The following is a 27870-nucleotide window of genomic DNA, read 5'->3' as shown; positions in this document are numbered from 1 at the left end:
CTTTCAGAGAAAAGGAAGTTATAGAATAAATTTCTTGCACTGATTTTATTATGCTAAAGAAACTAGGACACCTTATATTTAATTCTATTACTGCCTTCTTTGTCCTACAATCCGTTCTTACTTACTTATTTACACTGAAAATTTAACAACAAATCTTAAATTAGTAAATACTGCCATGGTATTAACAATTCTTAGAAGACACTGCATATAAAAAATTGTTGTGGGTACACTACATAACAGAAAAGCTAATATACTATTATTGCTAAAAAAGAATGGATATCAGTAATTCAGTTGAAAATCTTTGCTACTTTAAATGGCCTAATGGATTTCTAATAAGAAATCCCATGGGAATCATCATATAATAACGCTATATGATCAGAGATACCGAGAACAAATTCTGCTTGATGCAAAGTGTGTGAATTAAATGATTTTTATAAGATCTCAGCACAGGTTCCAAAAACAATCTGTGGAGAAAGGATCTCAAATCTCAATTTAATTTTTTCTCCTAAGAAAATTCCAGAAAATCTGGAAAGTGACCTCTTGTAAATGAGTGCAGAATAATCTTAGTTCTTCCCACTTATTTGCATACAACACTATAGTTTTTATTATATGTTTACTTACAGTATCTTAACCAATAACAATATATCAAAAATCATAGAAACATTCATACATCTGTGACACTATTGTATAAGATTCGGTTGGCTATCAGAGAACTTCTACAGATGATGTAATGGTATAGGAGTGTTAGCTTTTCACCAAGAAACCTCCAGAATGACAGTTGAGAGTTTAACAGCTTCATACTTAACATCAGAGAAATTTGTAGAATATAACAAGGCATGCAGTGAAGATAAAGCTACAAGAGCAACTTCCCCATTAATTTCCTTTCTAAAACTTTGAGTCCCAATGTGAAAGAAAAATCACTTAGATATTTTTGGAGTTTGATACAGTACTACCATACAAAATATATTATAAATCTGGTTTTATACAAAAGGTACTAAAAAGGTACTAAAAGGTACTAAAAATTGCCTATAAATTTAGCTCATCTCCCTTTAACTGTATACATCTGTTTGAAAAAGTAAGAAATATATGCACAGAAAACAGACCAAGACAAAGACTGGATGTCATCAATCAGTGAAAAATAAATTAGAATTAAAACAAATCTACATGAGACTCACAGATAAGTTAAAAAAAAAAAAAAAGACAAACACGAACTCCTCCATTTGAAAAACAGATTTATCCTACAGTTGTGTTACAGTGTTTGCAATAGTCTGTTAAGCACAAAGAGATATACAAGCCTAACCTGATGGTTTATTTACAGCATTTCTCTTTTATACTCAGTTTTTAAAGTCATACATAAAACATATGAAGACTGAAAAGCATACTAGAAAGCAAAAAGAGTCCCCAACAATACCTTGACACAAGAAAATAGACCAAGTTCATAAAACAATCAAAAGCCATTCTTTTAGAATGTTTTTATTTAATTATTTTTAGTGTAATCATTTTTATGTTACACAAAACTCACTGGAAGATGAAAAACTGAGCCTCTCCAGGTTGAGCCAGCTCTAGTCAGGAGCTAGTATTTTGTGATGTTAGAGACTTCGAGACTTTAGCCAGTATCTTCATTAAATATATTCAAATATCTTTCATAGTACCTGGACGAAGAACACTCCCTTTCTGATACACTATGCACCTAAGACTCTCTCCCCTAGCAAAGGGGAGTGAGCCCTTAGCAAAATGACAGGACTAAAGACTCCTAAGAAAATCTCTTTTCACAACTAGAAGAAGCCAGAAGTATAGAACTACCACCACCTCCTTCTAGATTCCCAGCATCAATCCCCAAATCAAGTTCACATGAGAATGAAAAAGTACAGTACAAGATGGTCACCTGCCCATGTGAGACCTACCCCAATAGCCCTGGGCATATAGTATAAATCACCAATGTTTTAAGTAAAGAAAGGTGAATTTCCCCCCAAAAAAAAACCAACATTGTGTTACAGTTTATCAATATTAAGCAAGCAACACAACAGAGCTAAAAAGCAGGAGGGATATTTCTGTCAAAGATACACTGACAGATTAATGGAAAGACAACCAAAAATTTTGTTGTTCAGTTTAAACTTTTTCCTATGTCTTAAGGAACATAATGGGTTTAGACACAGAGTTCTCTGTTAATTAAAAAATATCTTAAGAATTCGAGTGATGCCTTTTCTATTTATAAATCCAGGTATTCATATATGTTAGAGATGCTGTGCAGCTCCAAGTGAAAATCAGTTCTCTTTCATCGGTCCATATAGTGTCATGATAAGCACAGACTTACTTGGTGTGAAAATAAAGCAAATACAAGAAGAAATGTCTCTTGCAGAACTTGGTATACAAATGTGGCATTTGGTGGAAATTTTGGCAGTGTAATACTATTTTGTGCTGTTACAATATAAAATGGTTTCAAACCTAATACTGAGTAAATGATAAATTAATTTGTATTTAACCTCTGCAAGAACTTGAATTTTATGCATACGTTAACTGCTTCTTTCATCATCCCTTCCTCCTGTGGCTTCCTATTCCAGTTTCTGTCTAATTTCACACCAAGAAGCAGAACTTGGTGGAGCTGCAAAGAAGAACATCTAGTGCCTGTGGGATGCAAAATCCTGAAGAGGACGTAAGACAATGCTGTGCTGTAGCCTCTCTCTCTTCCACAACCAACTACATGCCTATGGAAGTGAAGAGAGTACTACAGTTAAAAAGCTTAGGTGAGCAGCTCTTTCTGAGGCCTGCATTGAAGATGCAGAAGTAGTTCAGCACATGAAATAAATACAAGAACGTATCTCCTCCCAGATTTTAACTCTGCTTTCTCTTTAGAGAAGACACTGGTTTGTGGGATGAGCCTGGGAAAACAGGAGCGCAGTCCTTGAGCCCCAGCTGAATGCCGTAGGGACATGTAGTAGCAGGGGGAGGGATGCATAGAGCATTGGACACAGGTACTGATTTGGAGACAGTATTTGCAGTAGAAGAACGGAGCATTGTGTATCAGTTTGTGAGGCAGAAGGTATATGCAGACTGTGTGTCATCTTTCTGGGCGGATTTCCTGAACAAAAATATGTCCTCATGCTTTATGCAGCACATACATAGGAAAGAAGCATGCACAGAGAATAAAACATTTTGTGACGAGTCAAGGCTTACTGGGCATACTAATAACCCTTCTATGCAGGCACACAGCAAATATGCAGAGCATGGGCAGTTAAAGTTCAGCAGTTCCAGAAAGCTTTGGACTTAAAAAGCATTCACTGGACTTTTAACCACATAACTGCTTTTGAACGTCCAGGATTTCAGACACAAAACAGCTTAGCTGTAGTTTCTGTATTCAGAAATCCTGGAAAAAACAAAATATCAATTCTACTTAGACAATCTTACCAAGTAGAAAAAGAAACGTTTGAGAAAATCAAAAGCTGCCCATGAAGGATAAAAATGAACTTAATTTCCATATAATTTAAATTTTGTTTAAAAGCTGTCATAATTTTGGGAGGATTCCCTGCCTTCTCCACAAATTTCAAATTCTACTCCACTGTCCTGCTGCATGCTAAAGAAAATGTCTAACTATTAGGAAAGATCTCACCCTAACTGACATCCCATATTACTTTGTAATAAAAAAAAATCTTGCAAACACAAGGGAAAATGCTCACTTTGCATTTTGAGCACTGCAGAAGTACATCAGTTCAAGCATTTAGGATTGCTTCTCCCCCTTGAAGGTAGAGCCCAAGGGGCTAAATCACCCTGAAGAGTTAAATAAAGATTTTTAATGAAAAGTAAACCTTAAGAAAGATGTAAGGAACTATGATAAAATGTGTCTAAGATTCATTTAGGACTTTCTTTTTCTTCAGAGAATCTGCTCTTTCCCCTTCAGTTAGCATAGGAGTAAGAGAAGTTAATTGAGAAGACAGCTCTCACACGTTCTGGGACAACTCAGCAAAGCTAGAATCAACCCCTTTGGTAAGGCCTGTCCTCAAGTTAGGAAATGGACAGCACCTTGGGGAGATAATTCCCATTTTACATCTCTTACCTAACAAGGATTTTTTTTTTCAAATATGAATTCATTTTTGGATCCTTCTATACTTCTCAAGCACAGTAACTGGTTCAGTAAACACGCACTCATCTCTTAACTCCCATATTGTTTGTGGTTTGACAGAACTTTACTGTTGCCACGTAACAATTCCAGGATATTCCTCCTTGCTGGATGAATCAAGCTAAATTGTAAGCAAATGTACTCACACAGTTCAGATGACCTCTTTTGTGGCAGAGGGATGCAGAGAAATAAATCCTTTGCTTAATCATGAGTTTAGAGACATCTTCTTTTTAATATACAGTTTAAGAAATAGCCATTATAGAAACAAGTGAAATTAGTAAAAGCACATTTACCATTCTGACCCAATCAAAAGTCATTTTCATTAGCTTTGAATAAAAACTGGATATGTTGACAAACATCATGGGAATAACAATGTGTTACAAACAAATAGCCATCAAATCTGGTTTGCTTGAATTGGGAGTTGATAGCATATCACTTTCACTTTTCTGTTTAAAACTGATAATCAAAATATGCCTTCAGATTCCAGGTCTTACACACTACGCAATATCTGTTACCCTTGTCAATAAAATTCTAGTAGAAAAAGGGAAATTTCATTCCACCTGCTTCTAAGTTAATTAGAAAAAAATAAAAAATATACATCTTTGGCCATTATAAAAATTTTCAGGAAATAATTTAGAGTGCACTAGATTGCAGTATTTTCCATGTCAAATGTATATTTTCTTTGAAAAGCATTCTTAGGAGAACTATTCCTAACTTCATAAGCCACTTCAAAGTACTTTCTGTACTACATTGAAAAATATTCACCAGGGTAAGTTATGGAGACATAACTTGACACTTTGAGGGATTCAGCATATTATGCATCCTGCATAAGTTATCAAGTATTTAAAATATATATATTATATACATAAGCATACACACACGCACACACACATACACAAACATACATGCAAATATATAATCCTTGGTCCAGTACATTTTTCCAGTACGCTTGCTCTGATATATTCACACAGTTCTGTTTTTAAAACTCAGATCAGGAAAAAATAATCAGTGATTCATAAGAAATAGAAAAATATCTGGAAAGAGTACACAACAAGTACAAAGTATCATATGCCATTACCATATGGGATACAAAATACCCACATATTTTACTAGTAGCTAAGCTGATGTGCGTAATTGAGTCTACATTATTCTTTATCAGGAAGAATTACTTTCATATGTTCTGCTACACGGTTTCTATTTACAGATCTAAGACCATAAAATTCATTAGATAGAATAAATTAAATAAAGTATTACTGTTTAAGATACATGTTTTCAAAACCTAAAATGTATGCTGCAGGAGTGTAAGCAGTAGAATAGATCTTACCATCAAACATTAATCATATTCTGGTACTAAAATTAGATATAGCAAAAATTGATATATATGCAAAAGTGCCCTTTGTTTGATAGTGTAACTGCCCACCAAACAGTAAGACAAAATCCACAGCTTTTTGATTTTCCAAGTTAGGTTACAGTTCATTTTGAAGTTGAGTATCTATTCAAGTTCTTAGGGTGAACTAAACTACTTACCACTCAGCTAGACATTAAAGTCATCTCAAGTCATCACAAAATACTCTACAACGTTTTCTGAAAACTTAAGAAACTAAACATCTTTGGCTAACTTTACAGACTTCATATAATTGGAAAGCCAGTCTAGCCAGTTCTAGAGAGCCAAAGCCTAGAGCACATGGAAGAGGCACCATCACTGTGTTTGGCTTAAAGAGATGACGTTCTCAGCTCAGAAGCTGTAAGAACAAAAACACAGTCTAAAAAGCAGAGCAGATGCTTGATCATTCCTAAACATTAAAATGGCTGGGTAATGGCACTTTTTCAGATAACAAACTTAGGTTTAAGTTTGTGTCCCTGTGGTTATAGTCAGTGAGCAATTCTCATAAAACATCTAGCAGCTTCATCTATTGACAGAAAATAATTCAAAGCAGAACTAGACTGGCCAGCTAGAACGGTCAGCACATCTTGACCAGAATAAATAAATAAACAAACAAACAAACAAAAAAGAAACAAAGACTGTTGAATTCCATAGTTGCAAACTGAAGTATTTCATTCATGGGCATGTTTCAACTCATTTGACCAGTCATTAAAGAAATGCAGTATCCAACTAACTAATGCATGCCACATAAATACTAGATGACAACTATATTGAAGTTAACAAAGAATGGATGAAGAACACTAGATAGAACAAAAAATTCTGAGCAGAATTTAGTTCTTCCACTACATTAGACATTCTTAATAAAAAGATTACATAAACATACTTCTGTAGATATTACCTTATTTTACATTAAACATTTTGAAGAATATCCTTTTATAGACAATTTAAGCCTAGATCAAGCCAATCTCTGAACCCTAAATATATAAAATACTGCAGCTATGCTGTTTCAGTAAAAATCAGTCAATCATAATTCCCCATTCTTTCTCCTATTATTTTATGTAATCTTTTGTAACACACAGCATGCATTTCCATCTCAGCTGGGCACTAGACTTAAAATCAAGTGTCAAAACCACAGCAATACCTATATCCATTTGCCTCAGCATCCAATAACATTTTCATAAAAATGGCATTAGAAGAACCAGCTGGCTATGACTGCTAAACATTTAGGCGCAATTGGGGAACGTTACATATCTGAACAAGATAGGTGATGGGAGAAGATTAAAAACTCTTATACCACCCTGCAACTGTCTCCTGCAAAGTCTGGACCAAAGGACTTAGAGTCCCATAAACTTGCTGTGCAGAAAGTACAGGAGGAAGTTCAACAAGCCTACACATCTATGTGCAAGTACAGTAGCCTTTCATACTATTTAGTTTTTAAATAGAAAATTTTTGTAAGAAATAGACATTAGTGTCATGGAGATTCCAACAGAGCCTTAGTCAGCAGAAATACAAATATTAAAATTCTATAACATTTAGTTCTTGCTAGTATGAATATCACTAATTCTAATGACTATGTTTAACCACATTCAACTTTTCTTTCCTTGTTCTTCTGGAAGAACATGGAAATTGATCTCATAATCTAGACTATACTACATCTAATTCATTTAGTCCAACTTTTAAAAATAAATACTAACATCTAGTGTCAGCAGATACGTGAGCATCTTTCAGACTTCATTTTACAGTAGAGTGTAACTGGAGCCTATACTCCAAGACTTTCTTCTCTGATAACTACAGAAAGCCAAGCTAAAATCCCCAGTTTTAATTAGGCACCTGCGTAACTTGGCCAAAAGCTAGGCAATGTCAGCCAAAAATAAGTGTTTCATCCTTAGCATAGTCTTTATTCTATATCTCAAAGACTTTTTTTTTTTCAAAGCATCCAAAAAATACAGACATGCAAAATACTCCTAAGAGCAAAAATTGTAACATTTTCTTAAGGAATATGTATCTGTAATACTTTTTATTACATTAAACAGTATTACAATGGAACTAGCTGTCTGAAATTCAATCAAAAAATTCTCCAGCATGTCAGAAACCTTTAGACCTCATTACTAATTTTGTAACAAATGTGCAATAGTCAAATATTAGAATAATATATACAGGAAATAAGTTTCTTTTCTATATGGTTTTTATATAAGAACAAATAAAATACAGAGCATAGCTGACATCAAAGATAAATAGAGAACATTTTTAGCAAAATAGTCATATTTTTATTTTATGAAATCTAAAAATTTAGTCAAAACAAGTAATTTTTTAAAAATATGAACGTCTCTAAAAAATCTACTTTAAAATTTAACCCAGTACATTAATTTTAAATATTCAAACCTCTTCACCTATTGTTCTACTTATGCATTGGGGAGAATCTTACCAAGGTCATCGCTTGAAAAAAATGTTGTGCTTTTAAAGCTTTAAGAAAAAACAGATCATGCCTTTCTTCTTTATAAATACTCTACATCTTCACAAAGGATTGAGGTACATGAACAATAAACTGTATCTTAACACTTTATTGGGCACTTTGGATCTCAGTAGCTAGTCATGCAGAAGACCTGATCCTGTAAATCCTGTCCATGTGAGCATCCATTCTGAACTACATTGCTTCAGTAAGGTTCAGCAGAAATATTTCCAGCAATTCATTTCCCACTGTCTTAAAAATTGAAGGTTCATACACATCCCTACTTGATCTATTAATTGAGTAAGGACTATGAAACAACAGCATGAGGTTTTTGTTTTTTTTAAATTAATTCTTAAAATTAAGATCCAACTCCACTGGAAGATAAGATAAAATTCTCATTGAAACAGGAGCAAAGTTAAGTACTATTTCTGGTATTTTCCTGGAATATAAATAAATTTGCTACTACCCATTTACAAACCTGAAAACCAGAGGGTTACACTCTAGCAAAACTGTAAACATCACAAGAGATGTCAAGAGGGTTACTGACAGACACATTCCTGACAGAAATACGCAGGGACACTGTTTATTCGCTTACAACCCATAGATGGATTTGTTTGGGGAAAATAGGTATCATCAAGATAGGAAAACCTATATGCGTGATAGGCTGAAATTTTGACATGACACAGAAAACATAACATATTTGAAATAACCAAAATTTTTCTTAAGAAAAGCCCTACTGGTTGACTGCTAAATTTAAATTAGACCCTAATTATTTTAAAATGTATGGTAGGCTAATAAAAAACAAAGAAATATTTTGCTGTGCTGTCATTTGAATGTATAAAAACTTTCATGTTTGTTTTTTTTAAAGGTTTAAGAAAAAACAGATCACGAGTTTCTTCTTTATAAATATTCTACATCTTTATATTCTACAACCTGAAGAATTAGTAGTATGCAAAACATTTTTATAATTTGAATTTGTTCCTTATGCTTAACGTTTCTTATTTTCTTTTTAATACCATTGCCATGACGACCAACAATTGAAGGATACTTTAAATGCAAAAACAAAAACAAACATTCCAACCATGAAGAAGTTAATTACTTTGACACAGCCAGCATGTCCAATAGAGCTGAGCTTCAAAATAACTTTTATTCTTGCTCTTACCTCCCTGACTACAAAAAGTGATACTGGCCTGGCACTCTTCTATGATGTAGATGGTGTTCAGAAGTAGGATCATTTGCCTGTTCCATGCCGAATCATTCATCTAATTTTATGCACTCATACATAATGGCAGGGAGTGATAATCATAACCACAGGCAGGATGGAACTAAAATTTATTAACATACAAAATAATATTTTATTTCATCAACATTTTACCTTTTTCCTTGTAAAACAAAAACTACTCTCAAAACTTCAAAGCCAGTTCACCATGCTACACAGCAGTTATGTTCTGTGACCAGCAAATGCGTCCATCCCATTGCAGCAACACCAAACATCACTGCCTTTCATTGCTAGTGCATTGCTAAGACTTAGGAGAGAATTACCATGCCCAAAGTTGAAAGGACAAAGAATAATCCTCATTGAGGTAAGGCGTATCACCACTACAGTACCAAAAAGCAAAGCAGCTGCCTGTTCTGTCTCCCAAGAGGGAATCTTCAAAACAGTGACAATGATACACACGTTGCAGGGCTAAATACATCAGTGTGAACTGTTTCGGTGAAGCCCTATCAGAACTGATCCCTAACCCATGCTTAACAGAGTGTATATTCACCACTGGTACAATATACTTCATCCATAAAACAAAACATATGTAGAGAGCTCCAAAGCTGTAATCAAGCAATTTACCACTTCTAATATGTTACCCTTCCAGAGTAATTATTTCAGTTAGGGTTTGCATCTTTGCTTATTCAGGCTTCTTTATATGCAATATGATGACAGAGTTCCTATGAATATTTGTTACTTATTAAACATAATGCCAAAAAATGTAATCTTTTCTCTGTATAGCCTCTTTCAAACCATTTCATAGCACTACATAACGCACTGAAGCTCTGAGAATTTAAATGGACAGATGATTGTCTGCTTTAAGGAGGACATGGCTCATACTGATTCAGCTGTTACTAAAATATAACATTAGTGTAAATCAGCTGCCATTTTTTATTTCTCAGCTATAAAACCATTTTTAAATAACATCTCTTCTGCTTCTTTTGAATTTGCAAGCCTTCCTGCTTTTAATATAAATCTTTGACAGATTAACATAAGAAGCTCACTGATGAATACACACCAACACATAACCACATATGACAGTAAAATGCTTTGAATGAAGACTTCCTACCAAAAAAAGTTTCTTTTTATTGCAGCAAGACATCCCATGGACGAAATTCTAAAATCATTCTTAAATTTTCTTTAGATGGGCTGCAAAGAAGAAAGTGGGAATTCTATCAGGGAGGGAAAAAAGGGAGAGTGAGTGAAAGAATGAAAGCGGTGGTTGATCTAGGATCTGTCTCCTGATGAATTCTTTGCAAGCTCTAAAAAAAATTCCTACCAAGAAAAAGAAAATATATGAATATCTGTTATCACGAAGGCTACATTTTGTCAAAATTCAACACCCATGTAGGTGTGGTGGGAGACATAAATAAAGAATGTTTAGCAAAATTATGCCAATACCATTTAATTTGTACCTTCCCTCCCTTCTCTTGCTGCTGCTGGCAAAAAAAACCATTTTTCTTGGTTATGTTTGCTGAGCAGAGAAGTGAAATATCTTACCGTTTTACTTAGTTTTAAGTTCTAAACAATAAAATGAATCAGATAAAAAAAAGTACCTTATATGAACTTGGAGGAATGCTTCACCCCCAAATCCCAAAGGATTTATTTCTTCATATGCCTGAATAACTCCATCCTATTATAAAAAAACTAAGCTTAATATAATTGAGGAAAAGTTTGATGCCTGTTGGACAGGAGAATTTGGAGGAAGAGAATACTCTCTGGTTAACTTTGGCCAAACTGACTTTATCTTTCAGTAATAATGACCTCTGTTCTGCTATACATCTCAAAGGAGATTATCATAAGAAATTAATTTTGCCTTCTTGTAGAAGGAGAACTTTCAGTCTTTTCTCCATCATACACCTGAAGCTGAGACTATGGCAAACCCCATGTCACTGTTCACATCCACCCACTCCCCAGAACTCAGAAGCGCCCTCCTTGTTTTCTCACTGTCAATATAAAGTACTGGAATCAAGATGACCAGCACAAACAAATAATGGTTGAAAAGTCACCTAAAAATAGCCAATGTTTTAACATTCACCAAATAATTTGATTCACACATCCTTAACTCTCCAACTGAATGAAAGAAATGCTGAAATTTCCAGAGTTGCCTGTTACGCAGAAGAATGAATTTTAGTACATTCAATGTTTTCCTTCTATTCCCAGCTTCTGATATCAATGGATTACATGGCTATTTCACATGCAAACAAAGGAGCAAGCTTGCAGGCCACTCAGATAGGCAGGTCTCAAAAAACACCAACAAGAGATTCTAATGCTTCAACAAATAAAGCAAATACAAAGAATCCTCCTTTCACTCTTTAAAAATGTTTGAAGCCTGGCTTAAGATTTCTCAATACTCTGATTGCTTCAGTATGACAAGTACTTGGCCTGCAAAGGCATCCACGAGAAGATAGGATTGCCTTGAGAGAATCAATGACTTTTCATGGTAGAAATAATGCAAGTGTCACAGAAGCAACATTTCTCACCTCAAAGACAAAACGTGGGAGGAAGGGTTTACCTAACACACACTCTGGGAACTTTTCCAATATCTGTTTAAGAAGTGTTTAGTCTGACACAGTTCCCTCCAAAGCCCTAGAGAGATGCTACAAATGAGATGCTTCAAATGCATTATCCACATGAGGATAATGCATGAATGAAAAAGACCTACTAAAATCTTATTTCAAAACTATGGCTCATATCACGTTGTTTCAACACATGATCTGCACAGCAACCACTGACACTCCAATACAGGACATTGCACTACTGTCTGTCTCAGCACGTTCTTATGGGATAGCACTTTACATGAACATGCGTGAAATCTGTACCAGAAGACTCATCTGTCACACATCTCTTTTGTATAACAAGGATTGTTCTGCATCTGCTTCTTTGCTTCTTACGGGCTTTTTCTGGGGGCAGGGGAATGGGGGGGAGGGGCTTTTTTTCTTTAATACTGCTGACGACAGCACACTAGATGAGAAGGACATTTGGTCTGATTTAATATGGCAATTGCTTGCTCAGCTTTTTTATTAATTAATATCGTTAGGAATAACCATAACCAGTAACTGAACACAGTTTGTTGTCTGATATCTGGCAAAGGAGTTTCAATCCTTCCGCTGTTTCATCAGGTCTTTTCCAGCTGCTCTCCAGATAAAATTTTTTCTTAACAACTCTTGATTCCAGTTGTTCTCTGGATCCAACTCCTCCACAGTATGTCCAGCTCAGCCTAACAGCAATCAGGATCAAACCTCCTCTGGTGCACTCCATGTTCTCTGCAATTTCCTTCTGAAACAAATCCTTCTGCTGCAATTCTTGGCTCAACCTAGCAGTTCTCAGGATCAATCCATCCATTCCATTCAATACATAAAACAAACTTCCCATGCTTTTGCAGAACCCTTTTCAGACCTCCAAACAAATCAGGTACACCTTGTATGATTTCTTCTTTTGACGTACTAACTTCCCCTTATTATAAATTTAGATCAGAGCATTTCAATCCAGTTAGCCTCCTCCTACGTTAATAGAAGCAAAAAACATGATTGGACCATGCACCAACAGTGCAATTCTTGAATTTATTTCCCCACCTCTCTTCAGTCACAGCTTCTTCAGGGTAAGCTCATCTCACAATGTCTCTTCACACACACAGCTCTATTGTACACAGGATATCCTGACATCATTGTACCTCAGGCAGTCACAACAGTGATAAATGGTATCTTCTCACTGTTTATCTCTATGTATTCTGCTTATTTTGTAAAAGATGATGATTTGACCCTTTTTTCTTTCCAACAAAATGCAATTCCAATGAAATACACTTTCTCCTTTACTATTTCTTAAATAAAATGAAATGTAAATGTACACAAATTGAAAACGTACATGTAGCCAGCTAAACATAAATGAACTTTTATCAAATCTTCACCTCTTTCAAAATGTTTAAAAGGCAATTTTGTACACATAGCCAACAGACTATGAGAAAGACATGACAACAATCTGCCAATTACCCAATATGACAACTATGTTTCTCACTCAGACAAACCAGACTCTCTAAAGAGTAAAGTATATCACAGATTCTCTCAGTTTTCTTTACTACACTATCTCATTTTCTCCAGGGAAATTATCTTTGAACAACATATCCATCTGCCCTTGGAACCATCAAACTGACATTTGACAAAACTGTGGCAGGCTAGTAAGTTAAATTTAAAACTCTGTTAAACCTTACCTTGCACATCTCATTGAGCTTTTGCCTCCCATGGAAGCAATGAGGAAGGCCAACATCAGGGGCTGGTGGGAAAATTTCTAGCACTGATCAGTATATTATACATGTAGGAAAAAACATCCATCTCCTGTTTATCTACAGGCAGAAGAAGTTGGGGAGTATATAACTTGCTGTAAGCTAAACAAAAAAAGCTACAGAACTGTTTCTTGTGCTTAGAACTTATTTTATTATGTAGGTAGAAACACAAACACACACATACACACATATATAAAAAACTATATTTACATAATAATGTATTTTATTTTCTTATTTGCCATCAGAATCAATAGCACATCATGTTATGAAACAGATACATTTTTCTAACCATTCTAAAAATTCTATATAAAAAAGAATAAAATGGCAACTAAGAATATATATATTAGCAGAAATTAAATATTTAGTAGATCTGTTACTTAAATTAAGTTTTGACTTTAATGACGATTCAAGCTGTGAAACCTTAACACTTCACTGAAATCCTACAATAAACTCCAATCATATGCTACAACTTATCTAGGACTCCAGGGATGAAAGTTAGCAGGGTTATGTGGACAGTTTGCTTCAATAAGGTCAGTTGTTTTTTTAGGTCAATAAAACATAACACAAACTGCGCTTCCAACTGCTGAACAAATGTTTCTGCATACCAATCATTGAATTCCAGTGAAATCAACCATAATGACAACCACATAACATAAAACTTTTCTTTAAGCTCTCACTGGCTAGTGCAATTTTCAATAAATGTTGAATATGTTTTGATAGAAACACCATAGTGCTCATTCAGATACTAACTTCATCAAAGTCTATTCCAAAGCAAATGCCTCTAATTAATTAGTGGCAGAAAGAAAGATCAAAAATAAATTGTTTCACTATTTGTACAACTCACGTGTAATAATTATCCATTTAAGTACTTTAAAATTTGCCTGTAGTAAATATACAATAAAATGAAAGCCAATCAGTGTTCATCCAATTCATTACAGCAAAACAACAAGATTCAAACTGGAGAAACAGAGTTTGCCAGCTGGAAAGCAACTGGTGATTGTGATGTGCTATAATGCAGGAAGAAAACATCTTGTCTTGTCAATGTTTTAATAATGAACCATCTTTTGCCAGATAGCTCCAAGGCATCTGCATTCAAATCCTCTCTGGAAAGTAGGTGAGAATTCAGTTTTGAGACTAAGATACAAAAACTTTCCCAAACTGGAGAGCTCTGCTTCTATACGGAGAGAGAATAATGCTGCACAAAAAGTATGCATTACCATTAAAGGTCTGAAAACTTCAGATCTGAAAATGTCGTAAAGGCAGACTGCAGATTTGCCATAATTCTAGTCAAATGTGCCATATGGCAATCTGATACTAGGAACAATATCTGCAAATGCAAAACTTTGACATCTGAAACTATCTGCCTGAAAACTCTTGGCAATTTACTCCCTCCTTTTTACTCCAGTCCAACTGGTCTGTGAAAATGTAAACACATTCTATGTTGATAGTGACTGAAAGCCTATTCCAAGGGCTGCCCCTGCCTAAAATAAAGCTGCTACAGTACAAGAGACAAAACTTGTATAAGCTTGAATCACCTAATTCAGAAAAACAAAATATAAGGAATGAGTGTAAGAGTACGGAACTAGCTTAAACACCTCTCACTAGGAAGAAGTGGAGCAAGGAAGAAATAGATTAGCCTGTAATAATCCAAATCATATAAAGTCATCAGTTTCTAAAATACTAAGCAGATTTTCTAAGACTTCATTATAAACACGTTATAGTCATTCATAAGCGTAAGAAAAAATGCCATCTAGGTATTCTAAGAGAAAAAAATGCTGACTAGATCATTTTTTACTTTGAATATACACCACAAGATAATACATTAACATGATAAGTAATGACATAAGATTATAGTCACGTAATTGAAAATCTACCTAACTTTAGAGGGAATTGCTTTCAAAGTTCCTCCAAATGAACTCTAACAATTCTGCAACACGGAAAAAAATCATCACATTTGCCTAAGAATTTCTACAGAAAAACTCACAGTACAATCTGAATGTACTCAGCTATCTTGAAAAGGTATCTGAAGACATGGAGTAAATCTTCCTTCGGGATAGCTACATTTTAGCCACATCACGTTCTGATATTATCAAAACCTTTCACCATTATCATTTATTGAGGTAAATAATTTCTGGACCTATGCTAAGTAAAACAAGAGAAAAAAAGAAAAATCTTCCTTCCGTTCTGCAGACTGCTGCTGCAACAGCATACAAAAATTATGCTCTGGTCTCAGATTCACTGTTTGATACAGGTATAGGCAGTGAAAGAATGTCTAATTCCTGTTGTTTATTGCTCTTGTTTTAAATGTCATTATGCTTTGTTAAATGTTAAGTTTGAAACAGTTAATTTTTTTTTAACCCTTACTTCACAATGTACCTGCCCTCTCACCCCAGGCATTTACTGTAGTGATCTAATATGATACCTTTTCACTTTTTTTCATCAAGCTGTTAATCCATGCTTCTTAAACTGTAGCTATACAGAGTAAAAGCGGTCTGTAATATCAGACATACATTTTTTCCATCCTCACCTTTTCCTTCACAACAGTAAAATAAATAAAATATTCAAATCTTCCCACATAGGTCCCTGGGATGCACATCCAGAAATGCAATTTTCCTAGGCTGTGTGGTTTCAGCAAACCCCAGTTTGAAACTTTCTCTACTGCTCAAAATCAAACTTGCATATCCCAATTCCCTCTTCTCTGTCCAGGTCCTTGAAACCATAGAATCCTCTACCTGAAAGCCAAATATATCTGTATTTTAATATGAAAAAAAAACCTCTGTAGACCTTCAGTTAATTTCTGAATAAGCCAGATCTCAGGTCTCGTTGTAGCTCTTGCAGCACTGTTCAATCTAGTTAACAATATTTTGGGGTGCACCGTACTACACAAACGGAATAGTCATTAGGACCCCGCATGACTTGGAAAAGGAAAAGAATCAGTAGGACAGGAGCTTTCATAGGTTCACAATTTTTTCATCTATGGTCACAAGACTGATATCTGTAGAAACTCAGGCTACTCCAGAGGAATTTCCAGAGAAAATTAGCATCTACATATGTTCATTCCATGAGAACATTACCCAATCCTTTATACACATTACTCAAAAACAACACACAAGCATAAATGCCAGCACAACTAATCTAAAATGTGGAAGAAAGAAAAACATTTGACAGAACACGTGGTATACAAACACTGCATAGAAAATATACACGTATATACCTCTCCCTTGAAGTTACGTACTAGTCCAGAATCCGGCCAGTACAAACAGCCAGAAGTTGCTAAACGAGAAGCTGAACCACTCCAACTTTTCCTATTCTGTTTGCAATAAGAGTAGAAGCAGTGGCAGTAAAAGTGATACTAAGTCTCTGACTGTAAGTATTAATCTCTTCATATATTACTGTTATTGTCCAATTCATGACTTGGTTGGGGTGTCTACCCGAAAGCTTTCCTGAAAGATGAATTTCTAAGCAAAGATAATAAAAATAATACTGAAAAAAGAAAAAAAATCTCCATACAAAACAACATATGAATTCAATATGTTGTTAAAGAGCATTCTTTTCTTAAAAACTTTTGACAAAGCATTCATTTACTGAGATAAATTTCTGATGTAGAAGCGGAACGACAAAAAACTTCACAATAGTGTCTAACATTTAAAAAAAGGCAGGGGGGCAAACAGAAGTTATTAATATGGAATCCAGACAGCAAAAAAACAAAAGAAATGTCAATGAAAACCTTGCTTGAGGAAGGAGCAATTAAGTAGGAGAGCAGAAAATACTGACCTGGAAGTCAAGCTGGTTGGAGTAGGGATGAAAGCAGCAGTTTGGAGAAAAACAGATAGGGAGGAAGACAGCAAAAGAGAATAAAGGGAGGCACATATTAGTTCTTTAAATATATAACAAGTAGATGTTATATCAGTAGTCTTTTTTCAAAAAAAGAAAAGGGAGAGCAAAAATTAAAATAAAATTCCTTGCTGAGCTCCGAACAAAACAGAAACTTCAAAGTAAAACGGCTCCTTGTCATTTGTGGACTTTGCAAAACTATCCATGTTTATAATCATCCCAATGTACACATATACCAAATGGAGCAAACAAATTAGGTGGAGACAATTTCGTAGTGTTTGCTGCCACACAAATGTCTCATATGCCATGAAGTCTTTTTTTGAACCAACATGGGTTTGATGGACCACATTCACCAACTCTTTTAACGAAAGCCAAAACAGCTAAACAATTTGGCAGCTTGTTCAGAGCTGTCAGGTTAAAGTTCACAAAGCACTGTACCTAATAATGATCAAAGACACAGATTTTCCCCCCAGGAAATACTGCCCCTTCTCAAGCTGATAGCAATTTTTTTTTTCAGTCCCAGTATAAGGTTAATATTTCATCACTGAAAATATCTGGATGCTTGATAGATATTTTGGAACAAATAAGTTAACATGCCCTTTGAATTAACTACAACAAAATAAATTCTTGCCTTACACCAAACTAGACCAATCCTTAGAGTGTCCATGGCGCACATTTATTCATTTATGAAAGGTAAATTTAAAAAAAAGACACAAAACACTTTATTAACATAATTTTTCAAGATGCTGATTTTTTGCATTTTCTTCAATGAATCGTTAGTGCTGTGTGGACTTGTTATTTTCATCAGAATTCAAATACAAAGCAATTCAGAATAAAATTAACTGTGGTCTGAATATCACAAAAGCTTAAATATGCATCAAGAGAGTATCATATAAAACTTGTCATTGTAGATGCAAGATAGGTAACTATGCACACTGAATAACTGCAAAAATGATATTGAACATGACACTCATTCAGTCAAAACCAGCAAACCCTAAATAGACATTTTCTGCTTCAAATAATCAGGATGCTCCTAACTGCAGTGCAAAAAAGTACAATCTCTGACACCTCATTTAAGAAAGAACGGGACGAATGGCTTTTTCATGACCTGTCCTTAAGAGAACTAATGACACCATGCAGAAACCACAATTCAGGCCCACCTATTAACTGGGTCCCATTTTTATGACTTTTTCTCTGTTCGCTACACGGTCATCTAGCCCAAGCAGCAATTATTTACTATACTATACACTGCATTTTGAAAGTAAACTTTTTGTCTCAGAGCTAAAACAATATTTTTAAAGGAATGTTCATATTTTTATAGGCTTTACAGAGAAGTTACACGAAATCAAGTAAATGACTGAGCAGCTAACATGCCATTGGAAAAAAAAACAGATCCAACCTCCTATAATCCACACTACTATGTACTTTCTCATCCCTCCATCATTAAGCTCCAACATTTCACTCTTTAAACAGCAACAACCTGATAGGATTACAATATTTATTGATTACCAGATAGGTCAGTCAATAGCTAGCCGTAGAGGAAGTAACTCACTCATGCTGGTCCTGTTCTATGTCTCACTATTAGCTTTTTCCCAAACTCTTTCCATGTCCCTGTGGATGACTAAATATAAAAGACCACTGTGTCTTTCTCTTTTTAAGTTAAATTTATTAATGGATAATTTATACTCATTGAATTTGGGGTCAACACTATTCTTTCACTTAATTCACTGCTCTTTCACTGCAGTGCTTACCCCTTCATATATCTATAGAGAATAAGCATCCCTATTGAGCCTTTGTATTGCTAGAGAAATAAACCAATGTTTTTTGGATTCCTCTTCTGACATGAGCACTCTATTCCTTTAATTATGCTACCAGCCTTTTCTGCACCTGTTTCTAGTTTTAATTCAACTTTCTTGAATACGACTGATGAGAAGTATAGAGCAAGGTTCCACATGTGGTCTTGCTAGCACTTATAACATTAATATGTTCCTATTCCTATTGCAAACATTTATTCGGACATTTCAGGACTACTCAAACCTCATTATTTAGATGTCTGCTTCATTATTTAGATAGCTCATAATAACACTACCACAGGCAAATTAACCAAACTCTTTCTTCTCAAGCTGTTTTCAAAGGATTATCTGTCATTTACAGCTGGTACTCCTGCTGGTCCTAAACTCAGAGGCCTGCATTTTGTACTACTAAATTTTACTCAGTTTCATCATTCAAACTCCCCAGCATAGTCCATAAATAATTATACTTTTCATTCTAACATCATTAAAAAGGCATTGCACAATATACTTCCATCCTAACAGTTCTCTTTCAGCTTCAATTATCTCCACTTTGGCTAGGTCTTTCACATTAAAATTTGAGCTGATCACTATCTTGCCCAGCTTCATTTATGTTGTCCAAGAAAAATATACCATATTTCCTTCACCAAGAAAACCAAAGAAAATTATTGAGTTAAGTTTATTGAAAGTACATTAGGCCAAGAGATGTTTCATTTTACTTTACTCTATTCTCATTATAAACAGACAAACCATGAAAGACGCAATAAAAGTTACAAAACAGTATTAGTAGCAGAAAAAGAATTGTTTCTCCTACGTAATGGTAATATGTTATTACATATAAAGTATTTTCTTATATACAGAATAATTTACAAAACAGACCAACATGTTTGTATATATGAGAATCAGTATGAATCGTGGATCTTAAATGATGCTACTCAGAAGTGTGACAGCTTCTGAGGCATGAAAACCAAGTTAAAACCAAAAGAATTACCGTTCGTATGAAACTTTCACCAGTATTACTAACGTTCATCTGCAAAACAGCATACACTTATAATTCCCCTATCTTGAAGCAGACATCTCTACCTTTGAGTATTTAACACTCTATAATATATGGTCAACTAAACTGTTTAAACAGTAATTTATTTTTCTGTTTTAATTCTTATTTGGATTTGTAAGTGATAAAATTATTACAAATATTATAACTTCTTAGATTAATCAATTTAATAAGGATACATTATGCTGATGAATTTATACGTGAAAATATTTAATATCGTGGAGATACCATAGCTTGCAATGCTCCAGTTTATAATTCTCTCAGAAATGTATGGTGATAAATGTTGATAATTTATGTTGCACAACTGAAAAGCAACTATCTTGCAATGTAAAGATGATGTTGGCATAGGAATGCACATGGATCCCAGCAAGCTATTAACCAGCAAATATGTTTCAAAAGAACACTCACTTTCCTACAAAACCCCAGATAAGCCTTTGCATCTGAAGTTAGGAGAAATGCTGAAGATATGTAGTTTCTGAGCAGGAAAAAAAAAAAAGAAGGGCAGAAAGTAAGAAGAGAAAATAGCAACCTAGAGCACATTATATGAATTACAAAACAGCAGAATAAGAAGGAACGAACATTTGCAAACATGCTTCTGTTAAAGTTGAAGTTGTTTTCATAATATTTTATTCCCACAAAGTGGGTAAACTGAGCTTTGGCTCCACCTCTTACCTTCAGTAATGAGCCAATCAATCAGTAATTACAAGCAGAAAAAGTAGCACTTCATAAAACGTACAGTAATTTACGCTCCACCTAACCCTCTAGAAAGGGGAATTTCAACATCAAAGTTCCCTCTATAGGGATTTTCCTCTAGAAAAGGAGGAAGCAAGAGGAAAAAAGAAATTTTAGAGAAACCTCACGTAATTAGTAGGAAGAGTTTCCCTATTATACCTTTATATTGCTGGCCTTGCTGTACTATCAACCACTTTGTCCCTGATAAACTGATACATAGGAATTTCAAACTAATCTTGGAGGTTGTACATAACTTACATCAAATAAGAAACTGCATTAAAGTTAACAGAATTTGCTAACAAATCTTAGAGCAGGATGAGTGCCAAAAACTGCTACATATTACTGTCCTTGGCTGGCCATACCACAGACATTTTATTGTAAGCATTACAAAAGCATATAATAGCAAAGCTTAACTACTTCATCACATTCAGAGTATAGCATATCCTGTTTTAAAAGTCTGTGTATACTTAGTAGTACAAAGTGATTTTCCAAGCAGTTAGCAGGGAGTGGAAAGCAGGGACCCAAAATTTCATTGCCTACATCAAATTTGCAAACAAAGTAACACAAAAATAGAAAATTCATTCCATTCCATAATCCATTATCAGATGATGAGAAGAAGCTGTATGCTGACAAGGTCATAGCAAGATCTCTGCATTTGTTGGCCCATTTGTTTCTTTGAAATTAGTGGATAATTCTAACTTTAATTCTAATAAATGCACTGATCTATACAGTTTCTTTATCTCTTTCTTTTATAAAGCATTTAACTTGAATTAACATTTACTACAAATTTTAGATCACGTCTTTCACTACCTCATTATGGTCATCTTTTAATCTTAATTGTCATTTTAATATTAAATCATTCAATGCATCAAGTGATTTCTATGTAACAAATCTGTTAAAATTATCCTCTTGCACTAAAGTTTAGCATACTTACTCTTGCTTCTACTGTTACACAACAGTGCAGTATGCTTTAGAGCCCAATGAGGGTATCAGCTACTGTTTCTGCAAAGAATACATGAGTCTCCACCAGGTTGCTCACACCCGAAGTCACTGTAGTACAAACTTCAGTCTGTAACTACCCCAACAACACCCTCACTGATGGAATAGCCAGCACTTTCATGACCACACAGACTCACTAACCCTGTTATCTTTTTCCAGCATCCTACTTTAGGATCTTGGAGTTTATGCAGACATCACATTCACAGTGTACAAAGTGACCACAATTCACTAATGCCTTCCTTCAACATCTGCCTTACATACTAAAACTCAAACAACACAGTATTCTAAACCCTTCCTGAGGTGGTAAGAGCACGAACTGCTAACAAAGCAGTAAACACTCAAGTGTATTTTCAGCACAAATCTTGATTTTTCCATTTAAATTTGAGGTCTCAGTTCTCAAGATACGATAAATCTGAAGATTGATAGCTATACACTGTTCATTATTATTAAAATAAATGTCTGCAGAGAAAAAGATATATTTTGGTAACAAATAACTCTGAAGGCTGATAAGTCCTCATCACTGAAAGATGCTCCATGTTGCTTCCTTTTAAAGCCAGCTTTTTCCCTCCCCACAAGGCAACCAACATTTCCCACAGATGTTCTCCCTTTTTCCTGGTAATTCTCCTTCATGGGACAGAGCAATGCTGTGTCTTCACTGGAACTATAGCAATAACCACAATGAGGAGACCCTTAAAATCTCGCTTTTGACACTATGAAGCGCTCCTCTTCCAACTTAATCACTAGAAAACCAATTCTTAAAATAATTGAAAACAAAATTCCTTCTTTCATTAATTTCATTTAAATTTCTCCTTTCATGGCTATAGATAAGAAGGGAAAGAAGGAATGAGATACCCAGAAATTTCTTATCAATCAAATAAATTGCAGCATAACATATGGGAGAAGCTTCAGAGCATTATTTAATTTCAAAAGGAGTAAAACAAATGGAACCCCAAACCCTGCTATCTCCACTAAGGAGAGACTGTACAACCTTCTCAGAAATAAGACAAAAACAACCTTGTCAACATCAGAAAATACTCATCAGATGGAGGCAAAGACTGCAAAAACATTGAGAAATACTTGGAGCTAGCAGCATGAGACTGCTTAGAAATACTTACCAATAACTTCCAGGACCTCTGAGAACTAGTGATGCTGTTCCTGCTAAAGATACATGCGTGGAGACAATTTTGATTTACCAGTTACTAAATCAGAATCAGTAGAAAGACAAAGTTGTTCCCCTAATGTTGCTTTTCCAGAAGGCTTGTTCACACTGTATATTGCACATGCCTTTTCCTGTGTATGTTCCTTTTATAGAAAAAAAGTAGAAACCCTCAATTGTTCCAAAGTCAACAGACAGGAGATGTGATTCTCAGGTTCCAGATTTTTTCATTTCTGATGGTTTTATGAGACATCACAAATACTCTCCTGAAAAACGTATTCTACTCTTAACTTCTATTCTCTGCAATGAAGATCACATAAATAAAAATGCCACTCAACATAAAGCAAATAATACAAGAATTACCTTTCTAACTCAGCAATTTTCTTATCTTTGTCATTCTTCTCGTTCTCTACTTCCTTGAGTATTTCTAGAAGTCTGTCAACCTCAGCCTGAGCTTTGCCACATTCTTCTCTATAGTATGAAGCCTCTTTGTCAAGTTGTTTCATCCTGTCCGCAAATTCTGGATTCATCCGTGCCTCCTCTTCAGCTTCGTGAGCCTTTAGAATCAATATTTTAAAAAAGAGTAAGGAAAACAATAGCGAACATAGCTTTAAGAGCTTTACTTCTTCAGTCTCGGAGTTCAAATTTTCAATAAAAAGGATTATGGGTATTTTGGTCAGATGACAAATTTTTCTATAGAAATATTATTGAGAGTATTGGAAATATCCTTGTAGTCTTCCTAAAATTATTTTCAAGTGTTACCTTGGTAAAGCTGCATTCTGATGGGGGAGGAATTACTAAATAAGATTTTTTACATATGAATGTTACCATATTTTTTAATTTTTCTGTAATTAAAAAAAATCAGCTTGTAATTCATTCAATTCATTTTCAATTGTTAAACTCTCAAACATACAGATAATTTTTTAATAAAGCATATTCCCCCTTTTTCTTCATATATATGAATGCATATATACATTTATAGTTACCTAGATCACCAGATGCATTTCAAATGCAGTTTGATACTAAGAATTATAAAGGAAGAAATTAGTTTTATGAAGTGCTTTTTTTTAAAAGACAAACCAATAAATTAAAAAAAATACTTTCAGCAGAGAGTTTACCAATAATCCTTTTTTTTTTTTTTTCCTGTTGTTAATAATTAGCCTGAAACAACGGCAGAACAAGCCCGTTGGTGAAAACGGCACAAACCTGGGAAACACATGCATGGATGGGTAGCAATTTCACAGACAAGAAAAAAACGCAATGACTACAACAACAACAGTGCAGATCCCAATCTTACTCCCATCAAACCTAATAGCAAAACCTCAATTAACTTCAATGGGAGCATGATCGGGCATCAAGTGCTTTAAACTGTTGGCTGGAATAATCACAGACAGATGGACACAACAATGCACTGCAATGCTTAGCCTACCCCTTGCTTCCCATTATTCCTAATTGGCATCTTGAAAGAGCAGGCAAGGAAAAAACAAGTAGTTTAACGCAGTGCACATTAAACATAGAAAATTCAGATAACTTTTTAATGTACAGGAATTCTACAGAAATTCAGGATATTTAGAACGGAAGATTCTCCAACTATCTTATTAGACAGAGAAGGTGTGGACTTATTTATCTTAATTTCAGGGAACAGATAAGGCAAGCAAGCAATGAAAGAAATGCAGGTCAAAATGGAAACATGCATGTTTTGGAAATAATTAATATAAACTATTCTAAGGTTCATGTTCTTTGCAATGATCAATATTTTCAGTATAAATAAGAAGTATGGATTTAGCATAAGTAAAATAATTAAAATTTGAAATTACTGAGGGAGAAACAGGGATTTTGCATGTAACATATCATTTAAGCATGAGGATAATAAAAAGATAGCAGCTTTGAAATTTTGTTTTTCCCACTGTAAGATTTCTGTTCACAAGAAATAAACCAAGGCAATGACATGAGAAACTTAGTAAATTTTTTGGCCGTGCTCTTCAAATTCTGTATTTTAGGTTATAATGTAGCTATGCAGATAAAGGAGTTTCCTAACACAGGCTGCTCGTTTCAAGGTAACATTGAGAGTATATTGACTTTACCGTTTGGGTCAGATGTGAACAACGGATTTTATCATCACATATATTCCTGCTTAAAAAATAAACTTTGATTTATTTTATGTTGGGTGTTAGCTATGTCAAGATATTTACTTTCAGCTAGCTTTACAGCTTTTAAAGTAAATGTATATTCAGACTCTGGGACAATTCTGTCAGAGACTGGGTACCATTTTCAAGCTACCACTTTTCAAGTACCACTTCCATTTTCCACCAGCTCCATGAAGAAATTAGACAGTGTTGTACCTCCCCAAAACGGAGGGTAAGTGTTCTTTCCCAAAGAATGAACAAGTGAAAGAGAAAAATAATTCCATATGTTGGTAAAGTCACTCTAGGAAAAATAAACAAACAAACATCTCCAAACAAACAAACAAAGAACTCCTGCCTTTTACATAGCAAGAAACCTATACAAAGAGCAGGCTGTTCCCTACTGTTCTTCAGATTTCTCCTCCTTTCCTAAGGGTATGGTAAAAATAGGTTTTAATAGTTACTCTCTAGAGACTATTACCCTTTCATATTCTTCCCTGCCACCTTCCCCTTCTGTTTCCTTCAGTGTATGATTCTCTTTGCTTATTTACTAGCTTTGTTTCCATCATTTCATAAATATGCAAAACATTCATCTTCTGGGCCTCCAGCCAGTCTTTCCTTCACTTCAGCATACTGGAACAGTCAGCTTCAGCCCAATTATTTTTTCCTCATATACCTCTCCCCTTTAATTTAAACCCAGAACAGGAAGCAATGTAGGAGACAGAGAAAAACCAGGATCACACTACTATCTAAAATGCTACTTATTCTTACAGTAATTATATATCTGTTCTGATATTTACTTAATAAGTACTATAAGTACAAAATAACATTTCCTTATGTAAACAGCAAATTTCTTACAAAAACCCCGTAATAGTGTGGCACAGGTATATAATACGAGTTATTTGGTCTCTTAAAATTTCATGGTACAATCACGCATGCATTATTCTGCATAATAGAAATGGATGGATAGATATAGTATTTCATTTTTAAACTTCAAACGCACATACACAGAAATCAACTAAGTACTTCACAAAAAAACTGAATGAAATAGCAGAACATACATGCAAGAAATTACTTTTTAAGATCCTTCAAATTTTCCTACTTCCAATAATAAACTAAAAAAATTGCGGTTACCTTAATTTTTCTGTAATCTCCTTAAAATTTAAATATTTTTTGATTTAACTTCTGGGACTTTGCTAAGCAATTTAGAGTAGATTATACAAGTACTCTAAATTTTAGTCTTACTCTCATTACTTTCATGAGCAATTGCAAGATTAAATCTTTACTATTCAGAAAAGGGTTCCCCAGGACTCCAAACTATGTCCATCATTATTTTTTCATTACAGGACAAAAACAATCATGTAACTTCTTGTAATTGATATTTATCTGCCCAGGAAATGCTTAGGTATGTCAAAATGTTCATCTTTCTAAAGAAACATGAAGAAACATGCCTCCAATTCCGTTCATCTCTTCTTCACATAGATAGTTTTACTACACTGTGAAACCTTTCACAAAAGAGTATGCATGGTTTGCATCCCTTCAGTATCTTCTGCACTTCAGTACCCAATTCTGTATGAAACACTTCTATGAATTTTTGAGTTTTTAAAAACATCTGATTTAGCAATGAATGCAAGAGTTGGAGTTGATACTTTTCTGATGTAGTAGAAAAATTAACAATTCACTAAAAAAAAATATGCAGTATTATCTCTGCATGGGGTAGAAGAGGCCTACCCAAAGATTGATTGTTACTTCTCTGCAACATTTTTAAAAAAGCAAATTAAAACTTCAGTATTTTATGACTACATTGTCATATCTAGTTTTATATAACACTATTACTCTCAAATGAAAAACAGTGGGGAAACAGTCTATTTAATAAAGTATCATGATGATTGGCAATACAAAAACTGTTTCATGTAACCGCTATGATGCTGCCTCAAAGAATAGAGGTGAAATCTTGGCCTTGTGGAATTCAATGAAAATGTTGCCATTGACTTCAATCAAGTCACAGTTTCAATTCAAGATACTAGGTGCTTTGCTGAGGAGGGGAATCATTATTACATACATTGTTAAAATGGAATGTTACATATAAGTAGGAGAAGAAGTAGAGCAAGAAAAGTTTATTAAAGAAAATCTAGCCTTTTTATATACTACCACTGCAAAAGGATTTTCCATCCGTTATTTCTAAACTGCTAAGAGTTGATCTTTTCGAAAATTAAGCATGTAAAGGCAGAAAAAAAAAGACTGACTTCAGAATACCATACACAAATAGACTACTAAGTAACAAACAATAATTCAATACAGCAAAATAACTACAATTAAAATAATGACTGAAGTACTTACGAAAATCAAGACAAAAAGTAATACAAAAAAGACTTCAGTCTAAAGAGACATGACGGCAGGAGTGCAAATCTCATGAAACAAAAACATAACTACCTCATACATGACCCAAGATGATACGTAAAAAGGGGTTTCTTGTTCAAAGGGAAAATCTTTTTCACCAGTAGTATGCTGGATGGTAAGGGTGATAATAACAGAAGTTTTATCCTACCTACAATCAACTTATGACCAGGTTCGAAACACAGTTAATCAACAGCTTCAAAAATAAATAAGGTACATTCCATGGGACTCTCTTCTCCCATACATAAGTCATGACATATCCGTTACATGCTGAGAAGTTACACGAGTCAGCAATAAA

General features: G+C 34.5%; 1 protein-coding gene across 17 annotated transcripts in view; it reads right to left on the bottom strand.

Annotated features, from left to right (window-relative positions):
* ERC2 (ELKS/RAB6-interacting/CAST family member 2) overlaps positions 1-27870 on the bottom strand; it is a 551724-nt gene that overhangs the window by 285509 nt on the left and 238345 nt on the right. For 7 of the 17 annotated variants that reach the window (XM_068907565.1, XM_068907566.1, XM_068907563.1 and 4 more), the window contains 3 exons: positions 24482-24511; positions 23416-23609; positions 17262-17273 (listed from right to left, as the gene is read on the bottom strand). In XM_068907565.1, the coding sequence (XP_068763666.1) occupies positions 17262-17273; positions 23416-23609; positions 24482-24511 (236 nt within the window). The remainder of the gene's footprint in view (positions 1-17261; positions 17274-23415; positions 23610-24481; positions 24512-27870) is intronic. The other 10 variants (XM_068907568.1, XM_068907571.1, XM_068907572.1 and 7 more) reach the window with 3 other exon arrangements.

Source organism: Struthio camelus, chromosome 14 (genome assembly GCF_040807025.1).
Source record: "Struthio camelus isolate bStrCam1 chromosome 14, bStrCam1.hap1, whole genome shotgun sequence".
NCBI classification, from domain to species: domain Eukaryota; kingdom Metazoa; phylum Chordata; class Aves; order Struthioniformes; family Struthionidae; genus Struthio; species Struthio camelus.
Note: the sequence above shows the minus strand (reverse complement) of the source record. Positions and strands in the feature narration are given on the sequence as shown.